Source organism: Sinohyriopsis cumingii, chromosome 6 (genome assembly GCF_028554795.1).
Source record: "Sinohyriopsis cumingii isolate HCF-2022 chromosome 6, ASM2855479v2, whole genome shotgun sequence".
Taxonomy (NCBI): domain Eukaryota; kingdom Metazoa; phylum Mollusca; class Bivalvia; order Unionida; family Unionidae; genus Sinohyriopsis; species Sinohyriopsis cumingii.
Window position 1 is genome coordinate 116,098,445 of NC_142966.1, and position 25,093 is coordinate 116,123,537.

The following is a 25,093-nucleotide window of genomic DNA, read 5'->3' on the forward strand; positions in this document are numbered from 1 at the left end:
AGGGTGTGTGTGTGATTAGGATTTTTAACGTAGCTTTAACAATTTTACAGTCATATCACTACGATGTCTGCAGTGTGGCAGTTTATAGTGATGTATAGCACTGGGGCATTATGCCGCAGACATGTAGCATGATGTCCCATCCAGTCACATTATCCTCACACCAGGCCGACCAGTCCTAACATTAACTTCTTAATGCTGAGCACATAGCGAGGCAGCTGTTAGTACCATTTTTGTAAGTCTTTGGTATGACTCCTTCGGGGATCGAACCAACAACCTACCGTTTCCGAGGTGGACACTCTAACCACTAGGCCACTGGAGCGGTTGTGATACTGAGGGTAGGACTTTAAAGTCATACATCAACTTGCATGATTGATTATTTTCTTATTATTTCTGATCAGAAAAGAGTGATGAAAAAACTTGGTTTAGTTACTGAAAGACCTAGTATTGGCCATGGTTTATATAACATTGAAAACTTTTTTAATTAAAAGGGTTGCCTTGAAATGTCATTGAATTTTGAAAAAGTTGGCCTGTTCCTTAAAATATTCCTGACTTTGTTGAAAAACTTTATTATTTCCTGAAAACTTATTGAATTAAGTGAAGAAAATATAAAATGTCCAAAGCTGAATAAAATATACCACCTTTTTAATTCTAAATTTCTGTTATCAACATATTTTTCTAAAATTAATAATTAAATGAATGAAATGGACTAAAACTGGGTGGATGAGATGACACACAAAATGGGTTGTTACCCAAATGGTGTTGTATCTCTTTGCTGTAGTAGGAGTACACTAATTAATTTTGTATTCTGTTCATCTCCTTTGCAATGATAATGTAACATAGGAAAAAGTTCCATTTCTGTAAGAAGAAGTACTTTGGAAGACCTCTTAAATTCCCAGAAGCCTTTGAAATCAATTTTCTGGGACTGTACAAACCATGAATGTGATGGCTTTTGCATTATGATCCCCTGGGACACCTGGGGGGTGGGGAGACATTGAAGATATTCTGTTGCAAATATTAATATTTTAATGAATAAACTAAGTTTTGAACTATTTAAAATATATATTTTTTTCAGGTGTGTTATTTTACTTGTAATATTTTTACCCAAAATGAGTGAAGCTAGTTGAGAATACTCTGTGTGGATATAAATCTTTTAATTTTTCAGGCAGTTACTTCCCTTGGCATTGCTCTTGTGACAGAGGGAGGTAAGTTTGCTGTAAATCAGTAATCTAGATAAGGGGTATGTCTCTTTAAATTACTTATACATGAATTACACTTGAAAATGTTTTATAAATATTAATTCACAAATATATCTAATATGCCTCTATCAAAATGGCGAAGTATGTATTTTTTTTACTTCCACCAAGCATTCAGTTCCGTCTTTGGATGTCTGATTTTTCAACCCACAAAATTAATGAAATCCTCCTTCAGTTGGAGTAGCTGTGTGAAAAGCTGCACATGTGACTTGCCAAAGAGACTCATGCAAATAATCCCAGTTTATCATTGAATGTGGCAATCATTAGTTAAAATAGAAAAATCAGTAAATGATGCCATCTAAAAAAAGTATGTGATATAATTTTACTGCAGTTAGCAGACAGAATCCCACCCAGAAAGCATTTTGGATGTTTACAAATAATGCCTGTCTGCAGACCCTGAAACATTTATTTACTCCTTTAATATGCAAATGGAATGATGAACAGACGGAAAATGAACAGTAAATGGCTAAATAAAGAGTCAACAAATGTGGAAGAAATGCACAGTGGTGTTAATGATTTTGGGTGCTGTCTGTGTTAGTATGTTTGTCTACACTAATGATGTTGGTTAGTCCATCATGAATCCGTGTTAGCATCATCATCATCATCATCAGTCTCATGACCTAGTGTGGTCGTTGAGGCACTGTGCTGCTGAACATCTGACCAGTTCCCTCCACTTGTCTCGCTGATGTGCCAATGCCTGTGTCTCCGCAAAACTTTTCCTGGTCCATTCTGTGATGTTGTCAGTCCACTTTTTTCTCTGTCTACCTCTATTTCTGCCACCCTGGATGCTGCCCTGTAGGACTGTTGTGGATAGACTGTTGGCTCTAGTGACATGGCCATACCATTTCAGCTTTCTCTTTTTGACGGTGGTGAGGAGGTCCTCATATTGGCCTACTTCGCGCCTGATGGTGATATGCACTTCTTCATTTGTGATGTGGTCCATGTAAGAGATGCCAAGGATGGTTCTGTAGCATCTCATTTCAAGTGACTGGATTCTTCGTTGTAATTCTGCTGTCAGGGTCCATGCCTCACATGAGTACAAAAAGACTGAGATGACTAGAGCTCGCAATAGTCTGATTTTAGTTTTCAGACAGATATTCTTGTCTCTCCAGATGGGTCTTAGCTTTGACATACCTGCCATTGTTTGTGCTGCTCTTGACAAAATTTCTGCTCTTGATCCCTCTTCAGTGATTATGGAACCAAGATATTTGAACTGGCTCACTGTTTCCAGTTCATGTCCTCTGACTTTAATCTTGGCTGAGATTTGTTTGCCACTATTTGTCATCAGTTTTGTCTTCTCAGCGCTTATCTCCATGTCAAGTCTGTAAGATGTTTCATCCAGGTTCTTCACTAAGGTGGCTAGCTCGTCTTCACTGCCTGCCAGCCCATCAATGTCGTCTGCAAAGCAGAGGTTGGTGATGTTACGCCCTCCAATGCTGACTGTCCCACAGTGTTTTTCCAGGGCTTCACGCATGATGCGCTCTAAGTAGATGTTGAAAAGCGTGGTTGACAGGAGACAGCCTTGATGCACTCCCACTGTTTTCTGGAACCAGTCCCCCACAGCACCTTGGGCAATTACTGCACTGGTAGCCTTGGCATACAGCTGCTTGATGGTATTGGTTAACTTTTGACCCATGTTATACTTCTTCACTGTGGCCCACAATGCCTCATGCCACACTCTGTCAAAGGCCTTTTTGAAATCTATGAACACATGATAGATGTCTTGTTGGTGTTGCGAGTACTTTTCACACAGAATCCTGAGATTGAATATTTGTTCTGTTGTGCTTCTTCCACTCTGGAACTCAGCCTGTTCTTCAGCGATTATTTCTTCTGCTTGTGGTTTCAGTCTGTTCAAGATGATCTTCAGCATTACCTTACTAGCATGGCTGATCAAACTGATAGTTCTGTAATTTTGGCACAGCTGGAGATTGCCTCTTTTGGGAAGTGTTATAATCAGTGACTGGGTCCATTGTGTTGGCCATTCACCTGTTTGCCAGATCTTGTTGCAGATTTTTGTTAGTAGCTCTTTCACTGATTCTCCCCCATTCTTGATAAGTTCAGCTGGGATGTTGTCTACTCCAGCTGCCTTCCCATTCTTCAGTACTCTTATTGCTGACTCCACCTCTTCTTTGAGAATGGGGAAGTCATCATCATTTGAGGAGTTTGGAACTTCAAGCACCTCTGGGTCTCCTGTGGACTGATGGTTGTAGAGTTTCTTTGCAATACGCAGTCCATCTTTCTGCAATGTCACTCACTTCTGTGAGGCATTTTCCATTTTTGTCTTGAATGGTACTGACTCTTGGTTGTTTCTGTCTGGTGAGGTCTTTCACAATTTGGAATGCCTTTTTGCTGTTATTCTTTATCAGACTGTTCTCCATTTCTGTGCACTTTTGTCCAGTCCAATTTTCTTTTGCTTTGCTCAAATTTTTTCTGATATTCTTGTTTATTTCTCGGTACTTCACACATCATCACAAAAGCTAAAACTTAAGTTTTGCAAATTTTCACACTTTATCATTTTTATAAGTAGATTACTGAATTAGATTTTTAGTCCATTACATTACTTTTTGAATTTTACACCTTTTTACTTTTTGGAACTTTTCAGTGTTGGCAAAATCTTCTGTCGTGATTTAGCAAAAGGTGCTTGAGATACACTAATGAAAGTTAGTCAGCATATTCATAGATGGATGACAATTTCATTTTCAAGCCATTATAGTGATTTTTAAAAAATGTACACACCTTTTTAATGAACTTTTGGGGCCAAAAACCTATTAAAACAATTTAGCAAAAGTCATTCGAGATAGATAAACTTGCTTGGCTTAATTGAACTTCTATATAGACAGTCTTCATAGATGTGTGAGCCATTAGAGGATTTTTTTTATTTTGACACATTTCTTGAACATTTTGGATATCAGCCTTTCTGGTCTGTGGTTTTATAAACACAAATCTTAATTTTAAGGGCGCCTCCAGTGGCAGAGAGGTCAAAAGCACTCACCGTTCTGGATCACTGCCATCTCACCTCTGTCTGCAGGGGTTCAAGTATCAGGCTGAGATCATGTGGGTACATGAACAAGCCTGACAGTAGTTTCTCGTGGGTTGGTAGTTCTTTCTGGGGTTTTCCAGGGTTCGTCCTCCACCACTTATACTGGCTGCCATGCATAGCCTTTGTTGTGCTGAAAAATGGCATTAAACTCTACAACAATAACGTTTTAATTTCAGTATAGTGTTATTCTTTCTGTATTTTACTGATCAGGAGACTGTGAGACTGTATTGATTAGACAAGTGCTGAAAATCTGGTTTATCTTACTTGATTACTTATAAAAGTTAGAAATAATTGTATCGGTTCATATGTGTAATGTTTGTCAGTGAATAGCTAATTCTGGAGCTGTTCGGGTGAGAGCTGTAGACTTTAGCCAGTATGGCATGCATGAAGGATCTGACTTACCTCTCTATTTGCAACCTTTAAGTACATATTACTGAGCTGTCTGATGATTGTAATGTACAGTACTCACTCGTAATGCTATTTGTGGGATCCAGAAAAAGACTGCCTTTTAGGTGAGGCCTGTTGTACTGAGATAAATAATATATATTATTACAGTTAAGTCATGTAATGGTATCAGTGACACACCTGCCTTATACAACGTATCCATTTATTGAGGGAGGACTGTATTTAGAAATACTGTAATGTACATGGTGAATGCTGGTTATAATTGATGAACTGCTGGTTCTATTTTTTTTGACGGTCATATCATGGTGTATATAAGTAGTTTTCTGAATGGTCAAATGGTAACAGTAGTAATCATTGTCATAATATGATAATAAACTTGACAGTGTTATGTATATCAATATCATGTATTTTTTTATATAAAAATAGGTTATAAGAGTCATTTAGTTAGTGACATTTTAATTCTAAGATCCTTTTAATGGGTTTTTTGTACTGAGTCTCTTAAAATGAGTACATGTATATCTGTGCATTATTTTGTTTATAATTCCAAGGTCATTGTTCTGGAACGATGTAGTAAACATGACATGATCCAAGGAGAACAGTTTCTGACTGCTTTGAACTGGAACAGCATTTTGAGTGTAAATGAGTTATTACAAAATATGTGGATGATTCACTGAAAGTCTGGAATCACATTCTAGAAATGGTGTATTACATACTGCGTTGTTAGCTTAATATATCTTTCTGCACAAGCGATGAAGTTGAACTGTATTATTGTGAGTTTATTCAAAGGACTTTTGGCTATTTTCCATAATATTCAAAGAAGTTTTTTGTTTAGGATTTTACCATGAATTCACTTAAAGACTGTTTGGATTATTTTGGATTATACCATGAATTCACTTAGAGCTATTTGGATTTAAAACATTGACTTCTTCTGTACTGTTGAGACATAAATACATTATTATTATCATTCAGAATACCTCTGGAATTTATTAGGATTACAGTGGATGTATTAGAATTGATAGAACTATTTAGGAAATAAGAATTCATATTTGGACCTTTGATCAGTCCTGTAGCTTGTTATATATGTAGTCTTGTTTTTTAGTTGGTATGTAATTGTACAGCATCCAAGGAGCTCATGCTCATCAGCTAATACAAAATACTAGCTTTTATGTCTCATGCTGTCCATTTTCTGTATTTGATTGGCTGATGTAGCCTTCAACAGAAATGGTAGCTTTCATGAACACAAGCCTGATCTTATATAGTTTTGTAATTCTTTCATGTTTTCTGCAATATAAACCACCTGTTTTACTGAATTTAAAAAATCTTTAAAAAAATAAAGTACTGGTGTAAGTTTTGATTCTTATTTTTAAAACTTGCCAGACTCGTTTGTAAATATTTCATTCTGATGTCAGAAAGAATCAGATGTAGACTACTAATATTTTTAAAACTTGCCAGACTCGTTTGTAAATATTTCATTCTGATGTCAGAAAGAATCAGATGTAGACTACTAATATTTTTAAAACTTGCCAGACTCGTTTGTAAATATTTCATTCTGATGTCAGAAAGAAGACTGTTTTAATCAGATGTAGACTACTAATATTCAGATAGCAAATTGATTCAGCTCATTTCACCAGAAATAAAAATGTTCTGTAATACCAGTAGTTTATCATAGAGTACTGTCTGGACAGCAAATAGGTAATATCTCTAGTGTATCCAAGAGTACTAGACCTGAAAAAGAATGGGGAATATCAAGTTTATTCTTTAATTGATTAATTGTACAAACTATGCAATAAAGGTAACTTTAGGTGATATAACTGGTTAGAAATTTAAGGATATTTATTTAAAAATGCCTTCCTAAAAGGAGTGATTCAGTAAAACTAATTATACATCATAAAATGTGCGTCTCCTACAGAATTAGAAATTTTGCATAGGTTGTTATATATATATATATATTTCTGATTATGACTAGGCAGATATAATCACATCGTATTGGGAAGTGTTTCAGATTGTTTGGAAATGGAAAATTAATATTCATGGCCATGTTCTGTACATTTATACATCAAAATCTTTTTCAGCATCTCTAGTCATAGCTCTCAAGCAGATGATCCAGAGTAGTAAAGAACATAAAATGACATTTAGAGAATATGGTAGGTATACCGCCATTGAGTTAGTGTACATTTAGTTTGTCTAGCTGTAGTGCATATTGGCAGTACATTTTTTCCACATTAAATAATCCTTAATTGTCGTCAAAAAATTGCCAGCTGAAATTGATTGTTATGGACTTTTAAAAGGAAAGAGGATGTCAGGTCTAATGTTGACAGTGGTAGTATGACTTATTTTCCATAATGCGGCTTTGATTGTGACATTCAGTTTGTTTTGTGTTGGATCAGACCTTATACTTTAACATTGAATTTGCCATTTGTATTTCTGGGAGTATGTATATAATGACTTTCCAAGGAATATGGATGCATGAGGATTGAAATAAAGTGAACAATCACCATTTAAAAATATCTGTAATCAAATTTTTAAGAATTAACCCATTACTGAAATAGTAGGTACTGAATGCTTACATGACCTTTATGACTTGTACTCTAGTACCACAGCCTTACAACAGAAGACCTACATTTCATGTTTTACTAACTTATGTTTTGTTCATTAGCTCATGACCATGTAGATTTTGTATAATACTATTATACCTGGAATCATAAAACTTGGTGATAGTTATATAAAATGATGGGTAGTACTACACTGTCATCTGAAAAGTAGGTCAGTTTGGCCCATATTTCATTCTTCACTAACGTTTTAAAAATTTTGTACATTTACTGTTCATGCTTGATTATATATGTCTCACTTGATAACACATTCATAGAAAAAAGTGACAGTGATTTACATTCACATTTTACAGGCTATATTAAAATTTTACATTTAGCTCATGACTACATTGTTTTTATGTATGCTGTGTGCATACTATAATATTTATTAATGAAACTTTGAAAATGGATGCATTTTTATGAGCTCTACTCCTTCATTTCAGGATGGTCCTTATTTTGTGCTTGTCTGAATTGAGTTAAATTTTGTGTTTATGTAAATTTCTTATTCCCTTTTTATGTTAGAATCATAAAACTACTAATGAAATGCACCTCTATTACTACCATGTCATTACAACAAAAGAAGCCCATTGTGACCTGTTTTTAATCATAATTATACTTTTTTGGGTTAAGTCCTTGCTTAGTAAGTTCCACATCCTTCTTGAAAATAGAGATCTCTGTGATCTATATTTCATGCATGAGTAATTTTCTTGAAATTTGGCTTAAAGTTAATTTATTGGGTCCTGTTTATTTTTTTGATCATGAAACTTGAAGATTGGATGCATCTCTCTTGTTACTACACCCTTACAACCAAAGGTCACTGTGACCTTCATTTTTTTGAATATACTTGTATGGGTTAAGTATTTCTGGTTATGGCTGTATGGATTATTCTATATTATATATATTCTAGCCTACTCAGGTTTTTCCTAATGAGTGCAGTTGAAAGTAGGAATATGTATACTTAGCCCATGGTAAACGTTTGCTTATTAATGACTGTACATTGATAGATTACCTTCCACAAATTGAGTCTCAGGTTCGGCTAATGTGGGTATATGAGAAAGCTTGCCAGTAGCTTCTCATGGGTCGGTGGTTCTTTCCAGGGTTTTCCAGGGTTCTCCACCATTAATACTGGCCGCAATGTATGGCCTATCGTGTACTGAAAAATGGCGTTCAACCCTACAACAACAACAACAACAACCTTCCACAAATTAATTATATATTGTACATGTGTACAAGTGTAGGAATTAGATGAGTAGACTTCATTCTACTTGATATTCTTGTGAGGCGTCATATGTAGTGCTAATGAGGGTAATTAATGACAAAAACTAATTGGAAAATAGGCCAGTATTTGGGTGTCAAGATCACTTCAATCTGAACTTCCTTGTGCATGAAAATTAATGTGTTTATTGACTGCTGGAGGCATTATAGAAGTGACCTATGTAATTGTTCGTTCCTCTCAGGTTAATTGGCCAAGTGACATGTACCTATGCTGCAGATAATAACCTTTTAGCAAGCATATTTCCAGTATGATAGTGGCAATTTCAGTTACTGTGATGCCTACATACAGTGGAACCCTGCTATAACGCGCCCCGCCATAACGCGAATTCGGATATAACGCGGTCGTAGCATGGCTCCCGAAATTTCGTATATTCATTCACACATGGAGAAAAAAAATTTGGAGAAAAGTAAAAAAAAACAAAACAAGAAATTAACTTCATTTTGGGCATGAGATTAGTTGTGACTTTTAAAATAATATGATCGTGGCATGGTTCTTGAAATTTGAAATTCATTTACGTGTATTTTTATCGGACCGTGAAAATATTTGTTTAACGTACGAGAAATAGTGTGTAAAACGTTTATTATAATTTGGTGGAAGAATTCGCGTATGACTTTTAATAATAAACGATCGGAACTTAACAATTTATCCAGGTTCTTTAAGTGATTTTGGAGAAGTGATCGTGTATGAATTCTAAAATAATACGATATATATAACGTACGAGAAATAGTGTGTACAACGCTTGGCTTCTGAAATTTATCAATTTGAACAGATTGTGGTGAAGCTCCGTATTCTACTCTAGAAGAGAAAACTGGTTTCATTAGGTTTTTGAATTGTTAAGCCGAAGTAAACATTATCGGAAGTGTTACTTATTACGGATCCATGAGTAAAGCCAGTAAATCGTCTTTGTGATTGTCTTCCATGAAATCTGTATACAGTCGTTGCTCAAACAATAGCCGACATGGGCTTCTTATTTAACTGCAATCACAGCCAAGCAGCAGACAAAGCTGTGGTTGATACAAGAGTCGCACAATTTAATAAACATCAAAGGACGAAAGCCGCCAACATGTTTGCTGTGCTGTGATCAAACAACAAACAGTTGAAAGTAAATAATATCCACTTTATTATCTGTAAATTAAAAGGGTATGAAATTGTACATCCGTTCAGCTTAATTTTGTTTTATATAAAAAGTGATTCGTAACCATTGCAGGCCTTCATTACTTAGTTATCGAGCTTTATCTGTGTACGTTGTTTGCTTATATAAAAAAATATTTTACTGTTATGGAAAAGCAAGTTCAAAAACGCAAGTCGTTTTCTGCTAAAGAGAAACTGTATGCCCTAGATCAACTAAAGAAGGGCAAACAACAAACTCAGCTTGCCAGAGATCTAGGAATCAGCAAGTCCACTTTGCGAGGGTGGAAAACAGATGAAGGAAAGCTCCGTAGTCTACCCAACATTCTTGAAGAGGAAACTGGTTTACAGCGTAAAAGGGTTAAGTTAGCTAATGACAATGTCCTAGATTCAGCTTTGTACCAATGGTTTGTACAAGCTCGCTCAGAAGGTGTTCCAATTTCTGGCCCAATTCTGAAAGCCCAAGCAGAGAAATTTGATCGCCATATCAATGGAGATGATTCCAAATTTAAGGCGAGTAATGGCTGGCTAGACAGATTCAAGAAAAGGCACACTATCAGCCAAGTTCTTGTGTCTGGGGAAATCCGCTCCGCTGACAAAGAGGCTGCCAATTCCTACCCGATTGGGCTTAAAAAGTTGCTGGAGGACGGTTGCTACACAGCCGACCAAGTTTACAACTGCGATGAGACTGGTTTATGTTATAAAATGTTACCCGATCGCACCCTTGCAACCAAGACTGACAGTCACAAACGAGAAGGTTTCAAGAAGAGGAAGGACAGAGTGACTCTCTTATTTTGTGTTAACAAGTCTGGCAGCCACAAAGTCAGACCTCTGATGATTGGAAAATCGAAAGCTCCCAGATGTTTTCATCATGTAAATATGAAGGCACTTCATTTCAGTACACTAACAGCAAGAATGCTTGGATGAATAGCTCCATATTTGACGACTGGTTTCACAAAACATTCGTTCCAGATGTTCGGGCTCATTTACGAAAACTCAAGCTGGAGGAAAAAGCTCTCCTCCTGCTGGATAATTGCCCTGCCCACCCCCCAGCGGAAAATCTTGTCAGCAGTGATGGCAAGATCAAAGTTTCGTACCTCCCGAAAAACACTATGTCAGAAATCCAGCCACTTGACCAAGGCATAATTTCCGTATTTAAACAAAATTATCGCCGTGAAATGATAAAGGGAATGGTAGCAGATAATAACGCATCCGTCAACACATCATTGGCATTACTCAACTTAAAAGAAGTATGTCACCTTGGAGGTAAAGCCTGGGATGCTATCACTGCACGCTGCATTGAACGATGCTGGATAAAGGGTCTTGGGCCAGCTTTTACGCCCTCGACACAAAATGTTAGTGACGATGAGCTTGAATTTACAGGATTCACTGAAGACGACGTACGTTTAGCAGAAGAAGCACTCAAAAAATACGAACACAGTCATCATGATATCCTTAACTGGTATTCAGTAGATGACATCTACCCTATATACGAACACATATCAGATGACGAAATTGTTACAAATGTCAGCAGGAAGAATGAAGCTGCACAATCAGAACCTGAAACCAGTGACGATAATGATAACGATGACGATGGCACCCCAACTCCCCCACCAAAAGTGTCTGAAGCAGTAGTACATTTAGAAGCAAGTTTAAGGTGGCTGGAAACACAAGATGTTGACAGCGTCAAAGTCCTTCAATTAAGAAACATTCTTGACTTTGCTAGAACCCAACAGTTCGCGGCAAAGAAGCAAACATCATTGGATATATTTTTCAAGAAATGATGAAATTTAAATTTGGAACCACACTGACTTTGCACTTTGCGCAACGATTAATTTAGCAGTTTTCACGTTTCTTTTGATGTTCACAAAATCTGAAATAAAAGTTATTTGCACACTGAAATCATGCGTTGATTGTTAATTATTCTTGCAGTTGTCGCATATGATAAAATTTTAGCGGTATGAAATTTGTACAGACATCGTATGTAGACCCGGGAATAGCTGCATGCAATGACCGTACGATATCAGACGGCAAGTAAATGGTTTCAATATTTTGTTCATCCTATATTTTACACGACGAATTCAGACTATTACAAAATTATTGAATATTTTAAATCTGTACGATTTTCAATGAAATTACATCCATTATGGATGAACTGCATGCCACGACGGCACAGTAGCATACGGTGTTGATACACTTTTCATGATATAGCGATAGTCTGGTATTATCGGTCAATCTGTATTATCGTTCAAACAAATAAAAATTAGTAAATGTTTTTAATGCACAGTAATAACCTATAAATATATTAGCCATCGATTATTTTGAATATATCTTAATTAATGCATTCCAGTTAATATTCATCTGATGATAAGCCGACTTTTGATCATTGTACATGTATACACGTATATGTTCTCGGAAAAAAAGTTAAATATTGTAAAACCCCGCATTAACGCGACCCCGCTTTTAACGCGATCCGATTTTATGGACCCCGATCATCGCGTTATAGTGGGGTTCCACTGTAGTTGAGAGAAAAGCCCACACTTTCTGTCAGTTGCTTAACATGTTCCTCGTGCCTTTTGATTTATTTTTACAAGAATAAAGATAAAAAAAATGTACCTGCATATTTTGTAGCCAGTCATCTTGGTCATAAAATTTTACTTGGCATGTAAAATAATAATTAATAATAAAATAATAATTGAGAATGCAAAACACTTTCTTCTAGACTGTTCCAAATATTCATATATTAGAGATAAAATTCTTTACAAACTCCTTCTTGCTCTTATGATTGAAACATTATTATTTGGCAACCCTGTGTTAACTAGAAAACAACACAAAATATATTTTTAGCTGTGCAACATTATATTAAGATGACCAAGAGATTTACTTAATTGACTGAACTCACAACCATCTGAATCACAGTTAAAAGTTCTTATTCATTGTTGTGCTTTGTATGTAAGTGTATGCATATGTTCTGTAAAACCATTGGTACCAACATTGAATTCCCTGATGTTATATTTTCTTTCTTGTTACAGTTGGGGAGACAGTGCTAATAAGCTTTCTACTGAATCCCCCAGATCATTATGTTTGTAATTATATTTGACAAAGTTTCTCAAATAAATATGGTTTAAACTAAAGTAATAATTTTATGCCAGACTTGAAACTGGGACCCTGGGTGGCCAAGTTGTCTAAGGCACTCTCCTTTACAGATCACTGACATCTCACCTCTGTCCACATTGGTTTGAATCTTGAGCTTGGCAAGCATGGGTATGTGAGAAAGCTTGCCAGTAGCTTCTCATGGGTTGGTGGCTCATCCCTAGATTGTCCAGGGTCCTTCCTCCAGCAAATATACTGAAATATGCTGAAAATTGGCATTAAACCCATAACAACCAATCAGATGGACTTGAAACTGTTACTCATAAGTAATAAATCTAACCATCTGATTGCTCCAAATATTTTAGGTCTGGAGTCTTAATGATGGAGTTTGCCAAGTTTCAAAATACTTTAAATTGCCATTTGACCTACTGGGTGTGAGACCACACAATGAGTAATTTATTGTATATGTGTAAGCCTATTAGACTTATTGCTTATCCAGTTCTCATCAGATCAAGCCAATGAGTGGATTTTCAAGCTAAGTTAACCAAATGGCGGGGGGGTCTCACCTAATGTTTGATAGACATGAGTACTTCTTTCACTTTTCCAGCAGCTTCAGCAAGTGGCATCATCGTCATCTTTAATTCTAAGTTACCATGTTTATGTTTTTGAAAGTCAAATATCCTTTATCTCTGAGGTTTGCCAGTTTCAGTTATATTAATTTTTACTTTTTGTACCTGTCTCACCAAAATAAGAAGAACCATCAATGTGAATCAGTGTGAATAAACTTGCTGAAAAAATAATTGTATATAATATACATAATTAAATGGTTATAAGGTGAGGCATAGTTGCCGACAGAACTATTAGGATTGGTATTTACAACTATATTTTCATATTTACAGTGAGTCGGGGTGTAGATCCAAATGTCAATGTCGTCCTTCTGGAGGATGTGGCAGGAGTTCTTGGAGTTGTGATAGCCACAAGCTGCATGACAATTTCGTATCTGACACAAAATCCTTTTGCCGACTCTGTTGGATCACTGTTGATAGGTGGATTGTTGGGAGGAATCGCTGCCTTTATCATTAACACCAATACAACAGTTTTGATGGGAAAGTGTGTATTTATTTCAAGAATTTTTCATGTCTTTAAATTTTTATTCCAAAGTTATAATTTGCATGAGAAATTTTACATGTGTCGGATAAATTCTAAAGAAGTTTTAAATCCGGTAGATTGTAATTCATTTTGGAGCCATGGTGGCTGAGTGGTTAGCTTGCCAGACTCAAGGCCAAAAGAGTGATGGTTCAAATCCTTCCATCAGATCAGCGCTGGTAAGTGGAGTGTCCTTTTGGCAATGCACTTTACTTCATATGCCACTGATCTAAATAACCTATTTGTGTTGCTGTGCTAGTTAACACTAAACACAACCTAACCAAACCAAATCTATTTTTAAATGTACTTTTGAATAACAGAAGGTTTGTATTATTTACACAGTATTGCAGATGATTCAGACTTTAATCTGTCTCTGTCTAATAATTAATAATAATAATGATGAGGACAGATTCTTACACGAATACTCCTATCAAATGAAATTTGAAGCAAATTGGATGATTTCTGTTTTATTTAAGCCTTTGCAAACTAAGGATTTAAGTTATTGAAATTTCATAAGTTTCACTTGATTTGGGCATAAATATGAGATGTGTACTACAGTTGTATATGATTATAAAGTTAAAACTGTGTGTATGTGTGATTTGAATTTTTAACATAGTTTTAATAATTTTAGTTATATCACTAAGATATCTGCAGTGTTGCAGTTTATAATGATGTCTAGCACTGCGGCATCATGCTGCAGACATGTGGCTTCATCTCCCACCCAGTCACGTTAATGCTGATCACCTAGCAACACAGCGACTTGTACTATTTTTTAAAGTCTTTAATATGACTAGGCTGGGATTCAAACCTATAACTGCCAGCATGTGAAGTGGACATTCTAACCACTTAGACCACTGGAGCTTTCCAGTTAAAACTTTATACTGGTATGTTGTGGAATGGATTTGGAATACAATGCTACCTACTTATATTGACAAGATTATGTTGACAAACTGCCTATATCAATGAAAACGGAATGTCTCGGGGCACATGGCCTATTGTTTCTACCAATTTGTCATGCTTATGTCAACATCGAGATAAAAAATAAATATATTGTCAACAGAAGCCCTAGGTCCCATCTTAAATTGTTTGTTTTCTAATCATTTATGTCAACAAGTTATGAGTTCTGACCCATACTTTTTTCTAGTTATTTGATGTTGTTGTTGCATTAGCATTAACAAACAGCATTTGTTTGGTCATCCATGTTGGCCTTTCATAGTGACTTCTGTAACAATAATGCATGTCTTCATCAAATCAAGCCAGCTACATTCTATAATAAAATCTAACACACTCTTCATCAAAGCAAGCCAGCTGCAGTCTTTAATAAAAACTAACACACTCTTCATCAAAGCTAGCCAGCTGCAGTCTTTAATAAAAACTAACACACTCTTCATCAAAGCAAGCCAGCTACAATCTGTAATAAAAACTAATACACTCTTCATTAAAGCATGCCAGCTAGTCTTTAATAAAAACTTACACACTATTCATCAAAGCAAGCCAGCTACAATCTATAATGAAAACTAACACACTCTTCATCAAAGCAAGCCAGCTACAATTTATAATAAAAACTAATACACTCTTCATTAAAGCAAGTCAGCTAGTCTTTAATAAAAACTAACACACTATTCATCAAAGCATGCCAGCTAGTCTTTAATAAAAACTTACACACTATTCATCAAAGCAAGCCAGCTACAATCTATAATAAAAACTAACACACTCTTCATCAAAGCAAGCCAGCTGCAGTCTTTAATAAAAACTAACACACTCTTCATCAAAGCTAGCCAGCTGCAGTCTTTAATAAAAATGAACACACTATTCATCAAAGCAAGCCAGCTACAATCTATAATAAAAACTAACACACTCTTCATCAAAGCAAGCCAGCTACAATCTGTAATAAAAACTAATACACTCTTCATTAAAGCAAGCCAGCTAGTCTTTAATAAAAACTTACACACTATTCATCAAAGCAAGTCAGCTACAATCTATAATAAAAACTAACACACTCTTCATCAAAGCAAGCCAGCTACAATCTATAATAAAAACTAATACTCTTCAGTAAAGCAAGCCAGCTACAATCTATAATAAAAACTAACACACTCTTCATCAAAGCAAGCCAGCTAGTCTGTAATAAAAACTAACACCCTCTTTATCAAAGCAAGCCAGCTATAATCTATAATAAAAACTAATACACTCTTCATTAAAGCAAGCCAGCTAGTCTTTAATAAAAACTAACACACTATTCATCAAAGCAAGCCAGCTACAATCTATAATGAAAACTAACACACTCTTCATCAAAGCAAGCCAGCTACAATTTATAATAAAAACTAATACACTCTTCATTAAAGCAAGCCAGCTAGTCTTTAATAAAAACTAACACACTCTTCATCAAAGCAAGCCAGTTACAATCTATAATAAAAACTAACACACTCTTCATCAAAGCAAGCTGGGGCCCCGAGTGGCCGAGTGGTCTAAAGCGCTTTCCGTTACGGATCACTGCCATCTCACCTCTGTCTGCGTAGGTTCAAGTCTCGGATTCAGCCAGTATGGGTATGTGAGAAAGCTTGCCAGTAGCTTCTCGTGGGTCAGTGGTTCTTTCCTGAGTTTTTCCGGGTTCTTCCTCCACCAATAATACTGGATGCCATGTATAGCCTATCGTGTGCTGAAAAATGGCGTTAAACCCTACAACAACAACAACAACAACAATCAAAGCAAGCCAGCTAATCTTTAATAAAAACTAACACACTCTTGATTAAAGCAAGCGAGCTAGACTTTAATAAAAACTAACAAACTCCTCATCAAAGCAAGCCAGCTAGTCTTTAATAAAAATTAACACACTCTTCATCAAAGCAAGCCAGCTACAGTCATTAATCAAAACTAACACCCTCTTCATCAAAGCAAGCCAGCTATAATCTATAATAAAAACTAACACACTCTTCATCAAAGCAAGCCAGCTAATCTTTAATAAAAACGAACACACTCTTCATCAAAGCAAGCCAGCTACAATCTATAATAAAAACTAACACACTCTTCATTAAAGCATTCCAGCTACAGTCTGTAATAAAAACTAATGTACTCTTCATTAAAGCAAGCTAGCTAGTCTATAATAAAAACTAAAACACTCTTGATTAAAGCAAACCAGCTAGTCTTTAATAAAAACTAACACACTCTTCATCAAAGCAAGTCAGCTACAATTTATAATAAAAACTAATACACTCTTCATTAGAGCAAGCCAGCAGTGATCTATAATAAAAATTAATACACACTTCATTAAAGCAAGCCAGATAGTCTTTAATAAAAACTTACACACTCTTCATCAGAGCAAGCCAGCAACAATCTATAATAAAAACTAACACACTCCTCATCAAAGCAAGCCAGCTAGTCTTTAATAAAAGCTAACACACTCTTCATCAAAGCAAGCGAGCTACAGTCTTTAAATAAAAATGAATGCACTCTTCATCAAATAAGTCATCACCAAACTTGAAAAGCAATGAAATCTGAACTGTTATTGCATTTTCCAAAGTGATTGGTGATTGGAATATGTTTATTTTGCTGTGAAAGTTTCCTTTTCAGCAAGGAAAGTAACTTTTATTTATGCTTACACTGTGCTGAAGACTTTTTTACTTTTGGAGACAATTCAGAACTTGCAGACAGGTTGTCGTTTCAATATGAATAGCCTGATCCGGAATATAATTATGTCTGTTGGCTCAGTCAGATTAAAAATTCTAGACCAATTAGCATGTAAATAACATCTATACAGGCATGTGCCACTGGCACAATGAATATCCTAATGAATTGTCTAGTCACACATGTTGGTTGACAATGGAATATGGATCAAACGAGGACTACCATTTTTCATACATATGTTTCCTAATATTATGTGACCCAAACATGAATTTTCTAAAATGGTAACTATAATAAATTCATGGATTTATTTACGTGTACTTAGGGCTGTTCCATTTAAACATCCGTGGTACCCAGGGAAGGCAGATTTTAACAAATATATGCCAGAGTAGCTTAGTTTCATAGAGTTTATATTAAAATGACAAGAAAATTCTAAATTGCATCTATTGGTGAGTACCTTACTTTAAAAGTGCCTTCCGTGGGGTCCGTGTATGTTTTAATGGAACTGCCCTGAGATCATTATGGATTTTATTGCGCAAAGGTAACACAAATGTAAGTTGTCAATATACAAGTGTATTTCCTATTGGTTGTCTTCACTGAATAAAACTTGACATTGTTTATTTAAATGTAAATCCTACTCACTGATAACAGGTCATGATCTGGTTGACAAATTTCACTTGCCCCAACATTTATCGCAATATCCACATATGTTGACAATGTTACCTTAGGCCTGAGATATCAAGACAAACAGGTAGGTCTGCAATATGTTTACTTGCATGTGAGTTGAATACAAGTGCATAAACCCTGATCTGTCATCATATAGTGTGCCAGCAGACCAGGGTTGATGTTGTTTGTTCTACTGATGACTCTTATCTAACTATGTTGGGTCAGATCTGCCACTGCATTATGTAACATCTGATCTGAGTCTGTGCAGTTTGTAGTTTGACTTGACTTATAAGCAAGTATATACAGTACATTCACATGTCTGAGACATTATTACATTGCATTACAAGGTGTCATGATGTGTTGTTATAGTGTAAAATGTCAAGATTTGCAATTGTTTTATTAGTTTAATAATATAGGTATTATATGATGAATAACACACTTTATCAAGCCATGACCATATTGAAATTGATTCTGTGTAAGGTACTTAGAGAAACTTGCAGTCACCTTGATTGTACGTCAGTCAGGTTAGCTGTAAAACATTTAATTTTAGTTTTGCATAATGTCAGAATTGATTGACAGACGAGATATGATGTCCAAAGATTCAAAATAAGCATTAAACTCATTAGCAAGGTCATATTATTTCAACCTTAAATAGCTGCAAGAATATTTACTTTTTTTGCAAATCATAAACTTCATTGTAACTTTGTCCATCTTATAATAATGCTTATGAAGAAATAATATCAGATTTAAAACTTTGCCTAGGTTTATTCATCATCCTTGACTTTTCTCGAGTATGACTTTTCAGATAGTATTGTAATTTGTTGTTATATCCACAGACATTGGTATTAAAAATGGGGTTGGGATATAAAAGTAGAATTAAGTCATCGTCGCATACCATCGGTGATAATCCAGTATGCTCCTTTATCACCTGCAGCAACCTATGTGGAGATTTCTTTCATGAATATGCACAAACTTAATTAACCAATCACTGCAAGTGTGAGTAATTGTGACCTTTCATGCTTTCTGAATGAGCCAATTAAAGTTTATCTTCCAAACTGTCATTTACTGATCAATAAAACAGGCATTTTCATTGATGAGTAGCAGATTGTTACATTTTTTTATTGATGATGTAATTTTGTATATGCCTGCTGATGAAAATTTATGAAATCTAAGCACTGGCAACCATTGGTGATAAAGGATTATAACAGTTTATCACCCGTGGCTTGTCATGATTCGGCTTAAGTATGCTGGTTTTTTTCTGCAACTGCGAAGGTGAACATTCTTGTAAATAGGCAGCTGATTGGTCAGTTAGGGCTGTTCCAGCAAAGGCACTTTTAATGTGGGATACTCACCCATAGATGCAATTTAGAAGTTTTTTATCAATTTAATATGAACTGTGTGAAATCAGAGTACCCTGGCATATATATTTTTTAAATGCCTTCCCTGGGTATCATGTATGTATAAATGGAACAGACCTCACATACCTGTGCAAGCTTAGTAATCACTTGATGTGAAAAACCCTCTCTTTCCTTTGAAATAAGCCCTATTTAGCTAGTAATGTTGTTTTCTCTTCTGATTATCCCAACAAACTGCATAGACCCAGATCTTCTGTCACATTATGCAGTTTGCAGTTTTACCTGATTGAGTATATACAGCACATCATAGAAACCTCCTTATCCTGCTCTTGTAACTAATTTAGGTTTGTTTATTCGCCATGCATATGGCAAGGATGTATTGTCTTACATGCAGCCTGCCAAGCATATGGAAAAGAGTATTGTTTTACATGCAGCCTGCCAAGCATATGGAAAAGAGTATTGTTTTACATGCAGCCTGCCAAGCATATGAAAAGGATGTATTGTGTTACATGCAGCCTGCCAAGCATATGGAAAGGATGTATTGTGTTACATGCAGCCTGCCAAGCATATGGAAAGGATGTATTGTGTTACATGCAGCCTGCCAAGCATATGGAAAGGATGTATTGTCTTACATGCAGCCTGCCAAGCATATGGAAAGGATGTATTGTTTTACATGCAGCCTGCCAAGCAAATGAAAAGAGTATTGTTTTACATGCAGCCTACCAAAGATACGGAAAGGATGTATTGTGTCACATGCAGCTTGCCAAGCATATGGAAAGGAAGTATTGTGTCACATGCGGACCTTCCAAGCATATGGAAAGGATGTATTGTGTTACATGCAGTCTGCCAAGCAATGGAAAGGATGTATTGTGTTACATGCAGCCTGCCAAGCATATGGAAAGGATGTATTGTGTTACATGCAGCCTGCCAAGCAAATGAAAAGAGTATTGTTTTACATGCAGCCTACCAAAGATACGGAAAGGATGTATTGTGTCACATGCAGCCTGCCAAGCATATGGAAAGGAAGTATTGTGTCACATGCGGCCTTCCAAGCATATGGAAAGGATGTATTGTATTACATGCAGCCTGCCAAGCATATGGAAAGGAAGTATTGTATTACATGCAGCCTGCCAAGCATATGGAAAGGATGTATTGTGTTACATGCAGCCTGCCAAGCATATGGAAAGGAAGTATTGTATTACATGCAGCCTGCCAAGCATATGGAAAGGATGTATTGTGTGACATGTGGCTTTTAAACATATGGAAAAGATGCATTGCTTCACATGCAGCCTTCCAAGCATATGAAAAATAGTATTGTGTTCGTCACTGCCTTATCTGTTCATTAGTTATTCTGTGGTCAAATTTTACATTGAGGTCAGTCACTCTTGCACTTTTGTCTCTAGTGTCATAGAACTTTGTATGTGGATTCCACTTGGTGAGTGCATACCCTTCCATGAAATTTAAGTCAGAATCACACATATTTCAATCTCAATGGCATTTATTAATTTTGTGTGTTAAAGTCAAATCTTGTGCACTGTTGGATACAGGACCATGCAAGCTTTTGAGTTCAGTTATCCTGGTGAGTAGAGTACTCATCAATCAAAAATTGGTCACTGTGTTCTATATTTTATCCTTCATTTTGCTTATGTTTTGTGTTTCAGTCAGTTTCCTGTGAACCTGTTAATGCAGGGTCATGCAATTTCTTGCCATGTGTAGATGTTTATTGGTGAATGAAACATTCCCAACCTTAAAAGTGGTTACTGTGACCTGTAAATTTATTTTATTTTATTGATTTGGTTATTCTTTGCTTTTAACATGGTTTCTTGTGCAAAAGCTAGAGAGGAGGGAAATGAGACATTACTTTTTCAGTGAGGACATTTTCTGTAGTTGCATTGTATATTGTTGGACAAAGTATAATGTAGCATCCTTTGGAATTCATGTATTCTTAAACCTAAATATTGATACTATTTCTTTGTAGGTCCATTCCCATTGAGCAGCTAGTAGATATAAGGCAACATTTGGAGTCAGACCGTATTATCAGGTCACTGCATGATGTCAAAGCTACAGAGATGGGAGGAGAAATTAGATTCAAGGCTGAGATTGATTTTGATGGAAAGGAATTGACTCGTGTCTACTTAGAATTACAAGATAAAGAACAAATGTTAAAGGTAAGGAATAATCATTGGTCACACAAGTGCATTGGAAACACACTAACTAGGGACCTCAAGGTCATACATTTGATCCCCAGCTCCAGCACATATGAATAAATGAATTAAGTTTAAAATAAATAAAGTTTAACAAGGAATGATAAACACAAAACGACAGGCAGGGTTTTTATGTACCTTGAACATCCTTGAAGGTGCTTATGTCTTAAAATCCTTTTTCATGTCCTTGAATTATGACCAGATTTTGACTGTGTCCTTGAGTATACTTGAATTTTGTGAAAATGATAGCAAATTAAAATATTTGAACCATATGTTAATGCACTGTTTTTGCTTTATTCATATTTTGTGGAAAAAATTGGAGTTCAAAGCTTTTAGTGGCCAGCAAATGAGCTTGTCATATGCTAATTGCATGCAAGTGGTCTTCCTTATACATATGCATTCTAGGTGTTCATTCTGTTTACTTTATTAAGGGTATACTTCATGTTAATCAGTAATTTGTAAAAGGGTAAGCAGGTAAAACAAAGCAACTGATTGATCATAAGCCATCACTATAAACAGTGTTCTTGTTGCTTTCATTAAACATGGCTTGAAAGGAAGGAATAGAGAACAGAAATTGGTTTTGAAAACATGACTTAAGTGCTAACAAAGTTTGCTACTTTCCATGCAAGATTAGTTTTACACCATGTCAGTTTGAATTGCAATACTAGTAATATTGTTATGGTTTGTAGTTCCATTGAATTAGCAGAAAATACAGCTTGCTTTCAAGTACTTTTATTTTTTTTATTTTTTAAACTTTACTTATTTTAGCAGCATTTTGGCTTATATTATGATTTATGTTACTCCTTGATAATCTGGCTTATGTCCTTGAATTGTACATGAATTCTCCTATAATTATTTTTTCACATAAACATTTATGAATCCTGACAGGGTTGTTCAAATGGCATTGTATGTGACATCACCTGATGACTACTGACAGGGTTGTCCAAATGGCATTGTGTGTGACATCACCTGATGACTACTGACAGGGTTGTCCAAACAGCATTGTGTGTGACATCACCTGATGAATACTGAAAGGGTTGTCCAAATGGCATTGTATGTGACATCACCTGATGAATACTGACAGGGTTGTCCAAATGGCATTGTGTGTGACATCACCTGATGACTACTTTTGATTTATTCGAGAACATAAATGGGAAAGACTTTGCAATTACTTTGCTGCTGGTGTTAGTGGTGGTTGTCATATCAGTGTCAACAGTTATGTTAATTTTGGGTTACAGTTTTCATTGACTTATATTTCCAAAAGACCTCAGTAGATTCTGTTCTTATTGATGATGAATTTTTATAAAGCAATGACAGTTCATTCTGTGGTATACAGTAGCTGCTCATATGACTTTGGGGTCATTGTCAGTCTTAACATATTTTTTTTCTAAACTCCTCGATGGATTCTGTTCATACATGGATTGTCTCATTATGAAACAAAGCTGAGTCATTCTGCAGCACTTTTGCTTATACATTTGACCTTTGGCCATGGTCACGAGATTGTCAGTGATAATAACAGCCTGAGTGCAAGCGTTTCTGTCAATATGCACAGTGACAATGAACATACAAATCCTCAGGCTAATCATGTATCAGACAATGCTAGTGATGATGTGCCTAAAGATGGTGGTGCTGAAACTGAGGGTCCATCCAATTTTAAGGGGAAAAAGTTCCTTCAGTTGATACAGGGAGAAAATCTACCATGGCTTTAAACAAATGAAGAAAAAAAGAGATGATTTGCTTGCTGTTAGTGTGTAAAAACTAGCAAAGTATATTCCTTCACACTTGGAAATACTAATTTTAGGACATCATCCTCTAACAGATACATTGAACTTTTAAACAGGAGATTCAGGATCTAAAACTAAGTAAAAATGTTAAAACTACATGTATGGCAGTCATCATATGACAACCCCCAAAACTACTTTGACTTTATATGTAAGATATAAGATTGTGTCATACAGTAATATACAGAACACATGATATGCATTAAGTGCTATACAGTAGTATACAGAACACATGATATGCATTAAGTGTTATACAGTAATATACAGAACACATGATATGCATTAAGTGTTATACAGTAATATACAGAACACATGATATGCATTAAGTGTTATACAAAAATATACAGAACACATGATATGTATTTTATTTTATACACTAATATTTGGAACAAATGATATCTATTTGATGTTAATACAGTCATATACAGAACACATGATATGCATTAAGTGTTATACAGAACACATGATATGCATTAAGTGTTATACAGTAATATAGAGAACATGTGATATTTATAATACTCTTACACTTGCTACTGCTCTGTTTGAATGTATTTAAGTTTTAGTTTTTACATCATATTGGAGGCCCACCATTATGTTGGCCCCCCCCCTTTTTAAAGATCTATTGGTGGCAGATACCCATGTGTACCAAATCCTAGATGAAACCCTGTCATTCTATGTAACTTGGTCTCTGGCAAACAGACCCGTCTGTAATCCAATCTAATCTGCAGACAGGCCCCTCTATTATCTGGTTCATTTGTAACCCAGTCTTCTCAGCCAACATGACCTTCCATAATCCAGTATTCCTTGCAGACAGGTCCCTTTGTAACCAGGTCTCCTCTGCACACAAACTTACCTATGATTTGGTCTCCTCTGCTGACAGGCCATCCTTTTTGTCCCAGTAAAACCATTTTAATACTACTAAATTGTAACTACACAGGGGCATGTCTTTCAAACATCAAAGTGTTTTGGTCCTGTCATTGTCCAGTTTATGGTTGTTTCAATGTGTGTGCTGAATTTCAGGAATTGATCAAAATAATTTTACAGCATATTGCACCACTGCCATATTTTCTGAATGTTTTTGAACCTATTTGTCTTTGGACACTAACAATTAATTGTCAAAATAATATATTTTTCAGATAGCATTTTATTTCTTGAACTTATATTTTCAGACACAATTTAAGAGGAGTTGGTGTCTTGTTTTTAAGCAAAATTCTCAGTGATTTCCAGTAGTTACTTAAACTTGCATCATTGTTTATTTACAAGTAAATATACATAAAAGAACATAACCAGATATTACATGTATTACTTTCAGGCAATTTATCAGCAATTGTTTGTTGGTAATTAAAAAGGGACAAAATTTGCATCAATCTATCATGAAAAAGGTACCTATATATCTGAGAAGATACTTTGCATGCATCATTGTTTATTTACCAATAAATACACATAAAAAAATATAAAGTTAGTAGATATATTACTTTTGGGTAAAATTATAAGCAGTTATATGAGCCTTTCTGTTGGTAATTAAACAGACAAAATTTGT

General features: G+C 35.5%; 1 protein-coding gene across 2 annotated transcripts in view; it reads left to right on the top strand.

Annotated features, from left to right (window-relative positions):
- The window catches only part of LOC149797793 (proton-coupled zinc antiporter SLC30A9, mitochondrial-like), a 94,764-nt gene that overhangs the window by 50,328 nt on the left and 19,343 nt on the right, over positions 1 to 25,093 (top strand). For both annotated transcript variants that reach the window (XM_089962764.1, XM_089962763.1), the window contains exons 12-15: positions 1,163 to 1,202; positions 6,771 to 6,842; positions 13,683 to 13,893; positions 21,547 to 21,736. In XM_089962764.1, coding sequence (XP_089818890.1) covers positions 1,163 to 1,202; positions 6,771 to 6,842; positions 13,683 to 13,893; positions 21,547 to 21,736 — 513 coding nt within the window. The remainder of the gene's footprint in view (positions 1 to 1,162; positions 1,203 to 6,770; positions 6,843 to 13,682; positions 13,894 to 21,546; positions 21,737 to 25,093) is intronic.